At 48.9% G+C, this 12,494-nt stretch overlaps 1 gene segment (V, D, J or C); it reads left to right on the top strand.

Annotated features, from left to right (window-relative positions):
- The first annotated feature begins 2,059 nt into the window (after window positions 1–2,059).
- LOC126082158 (T cell receptor beta variable 6-4-like) lies at window positions 2,060–2,624 on the top strand. The segment is given in 2 exon segments: window positions 2,060–2,102; window positions 2,203–2,624. Coding segments are annotated over 2 exon segments (465 nt in total).
- Window positions 2,625–12,494: the final 9,870 nt, after the last annotated feature.

Below are 12,494 nucleotides of genomic sequence, written 5' to 3'. Positions count from 1 at the left end.
TGTTCACAAAGCCCTCTGCCCGGCTCAGGAAGTGACTGGGAGAGTGAGGGCAGCCCCCAGGCCGAGCTCAGGCCTGTTGAGGGAGATCTCCCCAGGTGCTCTTTGCTCTGCTCATCCCTGTAACCTGTGTCACTCCTGACACAACTATGCTGAGGAAGGACTGAGTGACAGCTTGTTCAGATGCAGAACCACAACTGACAGAGCTGAAGCCACTCTCCTGCTGGCAGAGGTCACAAAGAGCGGAGCGAGGAGGCACCGTGGGCTCCGTTCCTCCGGTACCTGTGGGCCCCCCACCCCACTCTGCAGAACTATCCCTGCATCAGCTTCCCCTTTCCAGGCCCAACTGTGCAGGAGCAGGAAGGTCATAGGTCATGCACCACGTGGAATTGTCATGCTGCTTCCCTGACGACTTCAGGGCAGAGATCCCCCGTGGGTCCTACAGATGCCAAGAGAGAAAGGCCAGGCTTTCAGCACTGGAGCCCTCACAGGGATTCCGGGTGTGTGAGGTCTTTTATGAAGGCTGTCCCTGGGTGGTCCAAACAGTGAACATGCTCCACTGCTACCTGAAAGGTTGGAGGTTCCAGTCCATTCAGAGGTGCCTCAAAAGAAAGGCCTGGCCATCTCCTTCTGAAAAACCGTCTGCTAAAACTCCTACGGAGCACAGTTCCACTCTGACGCACATGGAGTCGTCATGAGTCAGAGGTGACTCAGCTGTTCCTGGTTTTGTTGGGTTCTGTATGAGCGGGGTTTCCAGCAGTGTCTTCCCGGCTGCACACAGAGAGGAGGGGGGATTTGCTAGGGAGGCTTCCTATGCATGGTGGGGCCTACCAGCAGAGAAAGGACATGAAGAGTTGGCATTCACTAGTCAGTTCCTCTTATTTAACCCACATTTGCACATGCCCCCTACTTTATACAAGATACGGGATCACATGAAATAGGAAAGGGAACTTAAAATGACATAAAGTCTCTTTCTTGTTTGGGGGTTCCAGGGTCTGCAATGCTGAATGTACAATATTGACCTTAAACATCTGCCTGTTTCTGTGGAAACTTCTGTCTCGTGAGTCACAGGCCAATTACGGAATGCAGGTGGTCAGGGTACTACTGCGCATGCAGGGTCCAGCTCTGCTCCCTGGAGAAGGTTCCAGAAGAAAACACTCATGGGTAATTTCTCCAGTTACCAGCTGCTTTCAAGTTGACTCTGACTCATAGCGACCCCATGTGTGTCAGAGTAGAACTGCTCTATGGGGTTTTCAAAGGCTGACTTTCCAGAAGCAGATCGCCAGGCCTTACTTGTGGGGCACCTCTGGGTGCACTCAAACCTCCAACCTTTTGCTTAGCAGCTGCGGGTGTTAACCGTTTGCACCACCAGGGACTCTGTCCACTGATTAGCAACCTTAATTCTATCTGCAGCCTTAATCCCCTGCCGTGAAATCTAATAAACTCACAGGCTCCAGGGATCAGGATGCGCACATGTTTGGGAGCATTCTCCTGCTGACCACACCCAGGAAGCAGGTACCTGGATGTATCTAGCTAGGTGTGGGCAGGTGTCCCACCAGTCAGTGAATGAATAAGGAACTGAGTGAAACCTTCCTGAGTGCTGGTTGAAGAGGTGCCCTAGGATCTGGAGCCCTGACTCCAGAGAGCATCTTTGCAGGTGGAAGGGGGTTAACAGGAGGCTGGGCAACCAAGCAAATGAGAAAAGGACTCTTGAAGGAATATCTGGGACACATGAGTCATAAATGGCAGCAGGAAGCCCCAAAGATCTCCCCTGGCTTTCTGGACTGCAGGGATAGTTAGGTAAACAAAAGCCAGTGAGTCAAGGAGGAATTCCATGAACTGTTTTGCAGAAAGCCGGAAAGACTCATCTCCTCATAAGATTTGTGCAAATCAGAGGACTGCATTCTTCCCAATCTGAGCTGCTGGCTGCAGCTTTGTTTTTTATCTGAGGTTTCCTAGGGGGTGGGGGGAGTGGGCGTGGCCACTGGGGAGGCTGCTCTGGGGCCAGGCTGGGACAGGAGGGTGACATCTCAGAAGGGCTCCTCCAGAGCCGGTTCCTGCAATGCGCCTCCTGTGCACTGTGGTCCTGGCTGTCCTGGGGGCAGGTGTGTCCTGGGCAGGAGCCTCCCCTCTCCTGGGATTTCCCGATCCTGCCCCAACTTTTCCCTATGGCCTTGGCACCAGCTTTGGTCTCTGTCCCCACAGGGCACAGGGATGCTGGCATCACGCAGACCCCAAGGCAAAAGATCACAAGGACAGGAGGGAACATGACCGTGCAATGCACCCAGGATATGAACCACAACTTCATGTACTTGTACCGACAAGACCCGGGACTGGGCCTGCGGCTGATCCACTACTCTAACAGTGTTCCTGATACCTACAAAGGCGATGTCCCTGAGGGGTACAGTGTCTCCAGATCAAACACGGAGGACTTCCCCCTCATGGTTGGGTCGGCTGCCCCCTCGCAGACAGCTGTGTACTTCTGTGCCAGCAGTGTCTCCACAGCGCTGCGCAGCCACCTCAGCCCCTCACAAAAAGAGTTCAGGGAACCCACGCAGCCCACTCAGCCTGGGGACCTCAGAGCTGGGGTGGCAGGCGCAGGGGCCTCTGTTGCTGCTGAGGTCTAGCTTCAGGCCACTCTCAGCCAGCCAGGATCTAGTGATGGGACTCAGCTGTGTGTCTGTGGGCTAGCAACAATCACACAGAGCTGCAGTGTGTCCTGTCCCTGAGACCCTTGCCTGGCTCCCAAATGCTTGACCTTTTCCAACCATGCTCCCCTTGAAGGAAAGGGAGTTTGTAACTACGGTGTCCAGTTAATGAAAGTGGACATATTTTAGTGACTATGGAACACCTGGGCATTCCTCTAGCCCTGAAGTGAGGAGTTGAACCCTCTGTAACAGCCTCGTGGGTTCTGGAAGCACGGGGAGACGCTCTAGGGCATATAGCACACTGCTGTTTCTGGACGAAGAGGCTAAGTCTCCTTCCATAAAGAAGAGGAGAAGAACTGTTTCTGTGGCACGGAGACTTGAGTGGCAGGGCTTTGCCATGCGACATGGAGACATAGTCTCTCACAGAGAGAAGAGAATGCAGGGGACATGGGTCTTTGACTGGGGCAGTGGGCCAGGACCCCTGTGGTGATTTTTTTAAAGAGCGCTTACCTGCTGCAGTAGAGTGGATTCCGACTCATAGCGACCCTGTAAGACAGAGTAGAACTGCCCCATACGGTTTGCAAGGAGCGCCTGGTGGATTCGAGCTGCTGACCTTTTGGTTAGCAGCTGTAGCTCTTAAGCACTATGCTGCCAGGGTTTCCAAAGGGAGCTTATACATGTTCAAATCCGTGATGCAAGTGTGTTATAATGTGGGCACATGTTCCTGAGGCCATGGGAACTGATGAGACTGTGGGGAAAGGGACACTTCCTCCTCTGCTCCTGTGCACAAAACCCTGCCCCAGCAAATCCTCCAGTCCTGCCCAACCCACCACGGGCTCCAGGCTCCACCGCTGGGTGGCCCTCTGCTTCCTGGGGGCAGGTGAGTCCCTGGACACCAAGTAGTTCCAGTGTGTGGTGTGTGCGCGTGCATGCATGGGGGCATGTGTGAGTGTGCATGTGTGCTTGTATGTGGTGCGTGTATGTGGTATGAGTGTGTGGTATGTGTGTTGTGAGTGATGTCTGTGTTTATGTGGTGTATGCATTGAGTGTGTATATGGTATGTGTGTTATGTTCATGTGTATGGTGTATGTGTTGTGTGTATGTGTGTGTGTGGTGTGTGTGCCTGTATGGTATGTGTGTATGCACAATATATGTGGTGTGTATGTGTGTGCACGTGTGGTTTGTGTGTGGCTGTATGTGGTGACTGTATGTGTGGTGTGTGTGATGTGTGTGTGTGTCTGTCTGTGTGGTGATTCCCATCATTGTTCCCATTCTGTTCCCAGCATCTGTCTCCTCAGGTCACAGAGGTGCTGGAGTCTCCCAAGCCCCCAAGCACAGGGTCACAAAGAGGGGCCAGTCTGTAGCCCTCAGGTGTGATCCAATTTCTGGTCATGCTGGCCTTTTCTGGTACCGACAGACCCGGGGATAGGGCCTGGTGCTCCTGACTTATTTCCACAATAAAGATGAAGCAGACAAATCGGGGATACCTGAGGATCGGTTCTCAGTGGAGAACCCTGACGGGTCATCTTCCACGCTGAGGATCCCGGCTGTAGAACCGGGGAACTTGGCCGTGTACCTCTGTGCCAGCAGCTTAGACACAGTGTGGCATGGCCACCTCCTTCCTGTGCACAAACCACATACTCCTCCTCTCTCCTTGCCTCTCCTAGAAGCCTGAGCAGAGCCTTCCTCTGTCCTCCACTCCCCAGGGAAAGAAGTAGACTAGGACATCAGCTGACTTTTCTGTAGGAGGAGGCCAGATCACAGGAGAACTCCTGAAGCACTGTGGTTGTAGGTGGAGGGAAGGAAATCATTAGAAGGTGACAGAAATGTCTGCCCAGTGCTATACTGATCTGTATTTACTGGGGTTACCTTGATGGTTTCCCTTGTGTGGTGGGGGGTAGGGCTTTTTTGTATATCTTCAGTAACGGAGATGAAAGAACCTCCTACTTCAAGTGCTGAGTTTTTCTTACTGTTTTAGAGAAGATATTATTTCCTTCTATCCCTCACTCTATTTCTCTCCCCTTCAGAACGTGGTTGAAAGGGAGAAAATCCCAGTTAGATGACAACTGTCAGATATGCAACAGGAGTTAAGTAGAATGAGCTTAGGATAGTAAACATAATAACTCAAAGGAATAGAGTTTGGGTGTTTTAGGCTGGCTTCTCTAGATGAGCAAAACCAGTGAGGGGTATATATAAAGACATATGTTGTTGTTGTTAGGTGCCATCGAGTTGGTTCCGACTCATAGCGACCCTATGCACAACAGAATGAAACACTGCCATGTCCTGAGCCATCCTTACAATTGTTGTTATGCTTCAGCTCATTGTTGCATCCACTGTGTCAATCCACCTCTTTGAGTGTCTTCCTCTTTTCCACTGACCTGTACTCTGCCAAACATGATGTCCTTCTCTAGGGACTCATCCCTCCGGACAACATGTCTAAAGTATGTGAGACGCAGTCTCGCCATCCTTACTTCTAAGGAGCGTATAGGAAGACATATAAGAAGATTTATTTCAAGAAAGTGGCTCACACAATTGTGGAGGCTGGGAAGTCCCAGATCCACAGGTCAGGTGTCAGGCTAGAGGCTTCTCCTGACTCACGTGGTTGCAGGAGCTGGTGAATCCAAAATCTGCAGGTCATGTGGCAGGCTGAAGGTTTCTCCAGGAACTGGAGGTCAATCAAGCGATGAGCGCAGGATTGAGAGAGAGAGTGTGAGCTTTGCCAGAACAACCACATACATTGGATGCAGGCCACACCCCAAAGGAAATTGTCCTCCCACCTGATTGGCTGCGCACATCAGATCACAAAGTGGAGGATGATTACATAATATCTGCCAAACCATGAGATCCATGGTCTGGCCAAACTGACACATAACGTTAACCACCACATAGGGTTAGGACTAGTGCTGGGATTAGGGTTCAAGAAAATTGATTGCAAAACTTCTAGAATATCCTGGAATATGCACTCTGCTGCCTACACAGAAGCCCCTGAGTGGTGGACAAGTTTGTGCTCCACTACTAACCGGAAGGTTGGCAGTTCAAATCCACTCACCGTAACCAGGGAAGAAAGGGCTGGATATCTGCTTCCACAGAGATTACAGTCAAGAAAACCTTGTGGAGCTCAGTTTTACTCTGTAACACATGGGTTCCTTGTAACTCAGAAGCTAAGTCAATGGTTTGGTGTTTGGTTTTGAATATGCACAGTTCCTAGAGTCACTTGGGCCAGAGCAGAAGGGATAAAACTTGATGGTGCTTCCTTTTTTGGACTCAAGATGGCACTGTGGTACCACTGAGGTCTAGGGGGCTGGGGGGGGCCTGGGGGAGCTGCCCAGGAGGGGAAGGGTTAAGAAAAACTTCACCACATCCCATATTAGGCAGGGTTTTGGAGCTCTCAGTCACTGCCAGGCTACCTATAGCTCTGCAGGAGGTGGGTGGTCCCTCTAATTGCGAATGAGACCCACAGTGGGAGATCTGTGGGCCCACAGCCTTCATTCCAGGGGCAAGTGCAAAGAGAGGAAGATGAGAAACCCTGGGGTGGGGTCTACCCTGAACTCAGTGCACTGTGCCTTACCCTATTGTTCCTGCAGTCAGAGCGCCCTGGGCCTGGGACCCTGGGGGAAGGCTACCCAAATGTCCATTGGAGAAGGGGCTCTGAGGAAGAGGAGGATTAGGAAGGAGAGGAGGAGGAGAAGGAGGGAAAAGGAGATGAGAAGAAAGTGGAGGAAGAGAAGGAGAAGAAGGAAGAAAAAGAGGTGCAAGAGAAAGATGAGAAGAAGAGGTGTTAGGAGGAGGAAGAGAAGGTGGAGAAAAAAGAGAAGGAGGGGGAGGAAGAAAGAACAGGAGAATGGGGCTCCGTAGAGGAGGAAGAGGAGAGCATTGGTCTGGGTGGTATGTATGTGCTTGTGCATGTGTGGGCACGTGCATGTCTGTGTGTACATGTTTGTGTGCCTGTGACTTTGCATGTGTGCATGTGTCTGCATGTGATAGAGAGACTGCAGATAGCACTTCACGCTACATCATCAATTTCAAATATTCTGGGTATCTGAGTAAAGTAGAGAGCAGTCGCTCCCAACCTGAAATTTATGGCTCATTTTCTTTCCAAGGGATAGGAGCAAAGTAGGATACCATTGAGCAGCTTTAAACTCTCTGGGTGATTTGGGATTTTACACCTCTTAAATAACTACATAAGTCACTTTAGTATTATTGGGTGGCTGTTGTCCTTGTTTTAACTTCTGTGATATTCACCCCTGATACATGGAGACCCAATGAAGAACGGAATGAAACTCTTCCCAGTCTTGCGCCATCCACCTGATGGGGTGTGGATTGGAATGTCATGATTGCTAGGATTTTCATTGTCTGATTTTCAGAAGCAGATCACCAGCCCTTTCTGGTTATTCCATCTTAGTCTGGACTCCTCTAAAATCTGCTCAGCTTTACAGCAACACACAGGCCTCCAATGACAGATGGGTGGTGGTTGAGCATGAGGTGAACTGGCAGGGAATCGAAGCTGGGTCTCCTACATAGAAGGTAAGAGTTCTGTCTCTGAACCATCACCACCCCCTAGCAAACAAAAACTCTCTGAAAGAAAAAAATGTCAATCACAAGCTATAAACTCACAAGGAAACAAACCACTCAGGGGAAATGTTAATAGATGCCCCAGACAGCAGCCTTGGACCTGGAGATAATCAGCTAGTAGAATTATCAGCCAGAGACTGTAAGCTAAGTCTCTACCAAGTACCTGTGGGCATAGGGCGGGTTTTGGAGGGTTCTGAAGCTGTCTCAAGGGTAGATTAAGAAAGGAACTGAAATAACCATTGCTTTGGCTTTCATTAAAACCCATGTTGTTCTTGTTGGTAGGTGCCGTAGAGTCGATTCCAACTCATAGCGATCCTATGCAAAACAGAAGGAAACACTGCCCAGTCCTGCACCATCCTTACAATCGTTGTTATGCTTAAGCTCATTGTTGCAGCCGCTGTGTCAATCCACCTCATTGAGGGTCTTCCTCTTTTCCATTGACCCTGTACTCTGCCAGGCATGATGTCCTCCTCCAGGGACTGATCCCTCCTGACAACATGCCCGAAGTATGTAAGACGCAGTCTCACCATCCTTGCCTCTAAGGAGCATTCTGGCTGCACTTCTTCCAAGACAGATCTGTTCGTTGTTTTGGCAGTCCATGGTATATTCAATATTCTTTGCCAATGCCACAGTTCAAAGGCATCAACTCTTCTTCGGTCTTCCTTATTCATTGTCCAGCTTTCACACGCATATGATGAGATAGAAAATACCATGGTTGGGGTCAGGCACACCTTAGTCTTCAGGGTGACATGTTTGCTCTTCAACACTTTGAAGAGGTCCTTTGTGCCAGATTTACCCGATGCAATGAGTCTTTTGATTTCTTCCCTGTTGCTTCCGTGGCTGTTGATTGTGGATCCAAGTAAAATGAAATCCTTGACAACTTCAATCTTTTCTCCATTTATCATGATGTTGCTCATTGGTCCAGTTGTGAGGATTTTTGTTTTCTTTATGTTGAGGTGTAATCCATACTGAAGGCTGTGGTCTTTGATCTTCATTGGTAAGTGCTTCAAGTCCTCTTCACTTTCAGCGAGGAAGGTTGTGTTATCTGCATAACCCAGGTTGTTAATGAATCTTCCTCCAATTCTGATGCCCCGTTCTTCTTCGTATAGTCCAGCTTCTCGGGTTATTTGTTCAGCATACAGATTAAATAGGTATGGTGAAAGAATACAACCCTGATGCACACCTTTCCTGACTTTAAACCGATCAGTATCCCCTTGTTCTGTCCAAACAACTGCCTCTTGATCTATGTAAAGGTTCCTCATGAGCACAATTAAGTGTTCTTCCCAATTTTATCCCTAGTTTGTTATGATCCATACAGTCGAATGCCTTTGCATACTCAATAAAACACAGGTAAAGATCCTTCTGGTATTCTCTGCTTTCAGCCAGGATCCATCTGACATCAGCAATGATATCCCTGGTTCCACATCCTCTTCTGAAACTGGCCTGTATTTCTGGCAGTTCCCTGTCGATATACTGCTGCAACAATTTTTTAATGATCTTCAGCTAAATTTTGCTTTTGTGTGATATTAATGACATTGTCCTAAAATTTTCACATTTGGTTCGATCACCTTTCTTGGAAATAGGCATAAACATGGATCTCTTCCAGTCAGTTGGCCAGGAAGCTGTATTCCATATTTCTTGGCACAAATGAGTGAGCACCTCCAGCACTGCATCTTTTTGTTGAGACATCTCAATTGATATTCCATCGATTCCTGGAGCCTTGTTTTTCGCCAATGCCTTCAGAGCAGCTTGGACTTCTTCCTTCAGTACCATCAGTTCCTGACCATATGGCATCTCTTGAAATGGTTGAATACCGACTAATTCTTTTTGATATAATGACTCTGTGTATTCTATCCATCTTCTTTTGATGCTTCCTGCATCGTTCAATATTTTCCCCATGGAATCCTTCACTATTGCGACTCGAGGCTTGAATTTTTTCTTCAGTTCTTTCAGCTTGAGAAACACCGAGCGTGTTCTTCCATTTTAGTTTTCCATCTCCAGCTCTTTGCACATGTCATTATAATACTTTACTTTGTCTTCTCGAGAGGCCCTTTGAAATCTTCTGTTCAGTTCTTTTACTTCATCAATTCTTCCTTTTGCTTTAGGTGCTTGATGCTCAAGAGCAAGTTTCAGGGTCTCCTCTGACATCCATCTTCGTCTTTTCCTTCTTTTCTGTCTTTTCAGTGACCTCTTGCTTTCTTAATAGATGATGTCCTTGATGTCATTCCACAATTCGTCTGGTCTTCGGTCACTAGTGTTCAGTGTGTCAAATCTATTCTTGAGATGGTCTCTAAACTCAGGCAGGATATACTCAAGGTCATATTTTGGCTCTCGTGGACTTGCTCTGATTTTTTCCAGTTTCAGCTTGAACTTGCATATGAGCAATTGATGGTCTGTTCCACAATCGCCCCTGGTCTTGTTCTGACTGATGATATTAAGCTTTTCCATTGTCTCTTTCCACGGATGTACTCAATTTGATTTCTATGCGTTCCAGCTGGCGAGGTCCATGTGTATAGTCGCCGTTTATGTTGGTGAAAGAAGGTATCTGCAATGAAGAAATCATTGCTCTTGCAAAATTCTATCATTCGATCTCTGGCATTGTTTCTATCACCAAGGCCATATTTTCCAACTACTGATCCTTCTTCTTTGTTTCTAACTTTCGCATTCCAATTGCCAGTATTATCATGGGTTAAAACCCATGAGCTCCTCCAATTTCTTCTTATAAAAGTTGACAAAATGATACTGAGCATTAACTTTCTTCTCCTCTAACCCACATCCCTCCTTTGTACCTTGCGGGTGGATGCCCACACCCAAGAGCCCGTTTTCTTACATGGATGAAAAAGCTTCAAGACTGGGAGATCCAGAGGTGGACGTCCCAGGGTGCAAAGCCATGTGCAGCAAGATTGTAGGTGTCCGTACCCAGCACCCGAGGTCACAGATTGCGGAGCAAATCCAGTCAGCAATGGCCACTCCGCTAAAAGCCAATGACAATGTGGAGAAACTGCTGACCACTTGAAATATTATGAAGTCAGCGGTGTGTGCAATGATTTCAACAGCCTTTGAAGTCATTTTTTGTGTGTTTTGAAGTTTTTGTGTTAAAAATTTTTTGTAGAGGCAAGATTTAAAATGGCTTTCTTGGGCCAAGCGCTAAACAAGAATTAGTCGTAATGCCATTTTTCTGAAACAGCAACTTTACCCAGAGTCAAAATTAGGAAGTTTTCCTTACCAGCATGAGTTAGCGATACTTAACCAGCATGGGTTAACAACACTCATCCAGGCAGGACAAAGCCGCTGAGCATTCAGTGATAACTTTCCCAAAACAAGAGGATGGGTGGGTGAGTGGATGGATAAGTGGACGGATGTATGGATGGATGGATGGGCAGTTGGGAAGATGGATGGATGGATGGATGGATGGATGGATGGATGGATGGATGGATGGATGGATGGATGGATGGATGGATGGATGGATGGATGGATGGATGGATGGATGGATGGATGGATGGATGGATGGATGGATGGATGGATGGATGGATGGATGGATGGATGGATGGATGGATGGATGGATGGATGGATGGATGGATGGATGGATGGGTGGATGGGTGGATGGGTGGATGGGTGGATGGGTGGATGGGTGGATGGGTGGATGGGTGGATGGGTGGATGGGTGGATGGGTGGATGGGTGGATGGGTGGATGGGTGGATGGGTGGATGGGTGGATGGGTGGATGGGTGGATGGGTGGATGGGTGGATGGGTGGATGGGTGGATGGGTGGATGGGTGGATGGGTGGATGGGTGGATGGGTGGGTGGGTGGGTGGATGGGTGGATGGATGGACGGATGTGTGGACGGAAGGTTGGCTAGGTGGTTGGGTGGCTAGGTAGAGAGGTAGGTATATAGAAGAGACAGAGAGAGAGATAATAGACAGACAGATAGATAGATACATAGATACACAGATACGTAGATAGCTGTGGTTGAGTAGATTCTAACTCATGGTGACCCCATGTGTGCAAAGTAGAACTGCTTCATAGGGTTTTCAAGGCTGTGACCTTTTGGAAGCAGATCGCCAGACCTGTCTCCAAGGCCTCTCTGGGTAGATTTGAACTGACATCATTTTGGCTGGTAATCAAGCCCTTACGTGTTTGTGCGACCTAGGGACTCCTTCTGTAAAGACCACAGCCATGAAAACCCTCTGGAGTGGTTCTAGTCTGCACACCTAGGGTATCCATAGTCGGAATAGATTTAGTGGCTATGGGTTAGGTATTTTCATTTAGACTTCTTTGGACTTAATTACGTGGCCCACATCCTAGTCCACCATGCAGGGCTAGAATGCTGCCTGGGACAGGTAGTCTAAACACAAACCTGTTTGAGTCCAGCACTGGGGCATGAGTTTAGTTAGGGATCTTCCCTCACAGCAGGGCACAGACCTCTGACTCTAGAATGGAGGACTTCAGGCTTTCATGGAAGGAGGAGTGGAAGGTGGGACAGGGGCAGTCGGAGAAGCAAAGCCTCAGAGACACACTAGAGATGCTGTGTGGGTACCTGGCCCCCACTGTAAAAAACTATTCAGATGGGGCAGGAGTCTGTGGGATGGTGAGGCACTGGAAGCCTCAGCCTGCAGGGACAATGGCATCAGATGGGAACATCACAGGGCAGCCTCCAATCAGGAAAAAGAGGCTGAGAACACCAGTTCTCACCCCCAGAGGTCCAAGGCACCATCGAGCCATGTTTCCCATGCCTGGCTGACCCAGGGCTCCTGACTCTGCTGCTCAGTGCTCACAGTTGTTTTGCCTCCTGGGGGCAGATGAGTCCTGGAACAATGGGTTCCTGCACTCAGAGCTGGGCCTCCCCTGGAGGTACACCATCAGCCCCTCCTGTGCTCACCTCTGCCACTTCCCTCACAGGCCCAGTGAGTTTTGGAGTCACACCCTTCCACAGTCCCCGAGATATCTGATCAAAGCACCAGGACAGCAGATGATGCTGAGCTGTTCCACCCTCCCTGGGTACCTCTCTATATCCTGGTACCAACAAGTGCAGGGGCAGGACCCCCAGTTTCTACTTTAGCATTACAGCAAGAAAGAGAGAAAGAAAGGTAACACCTCAGACCAGTTCTCAGGCCAACAGCTCCCTGATTTCTTCTCAGAGCTGAATCTGAGTGCCCTTGATAGGTGGGACTTGGTCGTGTTCCTCTGCCAGCAGCTTGCACAGCCCTGCAGAGCCCCAGCTACTCTGTGCACAAAGCCCTCTGCTAGCTCAGGAAGTGACCATAAGAGAGCAGGCAG

The sequence above is a fragment of the Elephas maximus genome, chromosome 8 (genome assembly GCF_024166365.1).
Source record: "Elephas maximus indicus isolate mEleMax1 chromosome 8, mEleMax1 primary haplotype, whole genome shotgun sequence".
NCBI lineage: Eukaryota > Metazoa > Chordata > Mammalia > Proboscidea > Elephantidae > Elephas > Elephas maximus.
Note: the sequence above shows the minus strand (reverse complement) of the source record. Positions and strands in the feature narration are given on the sequence as shown.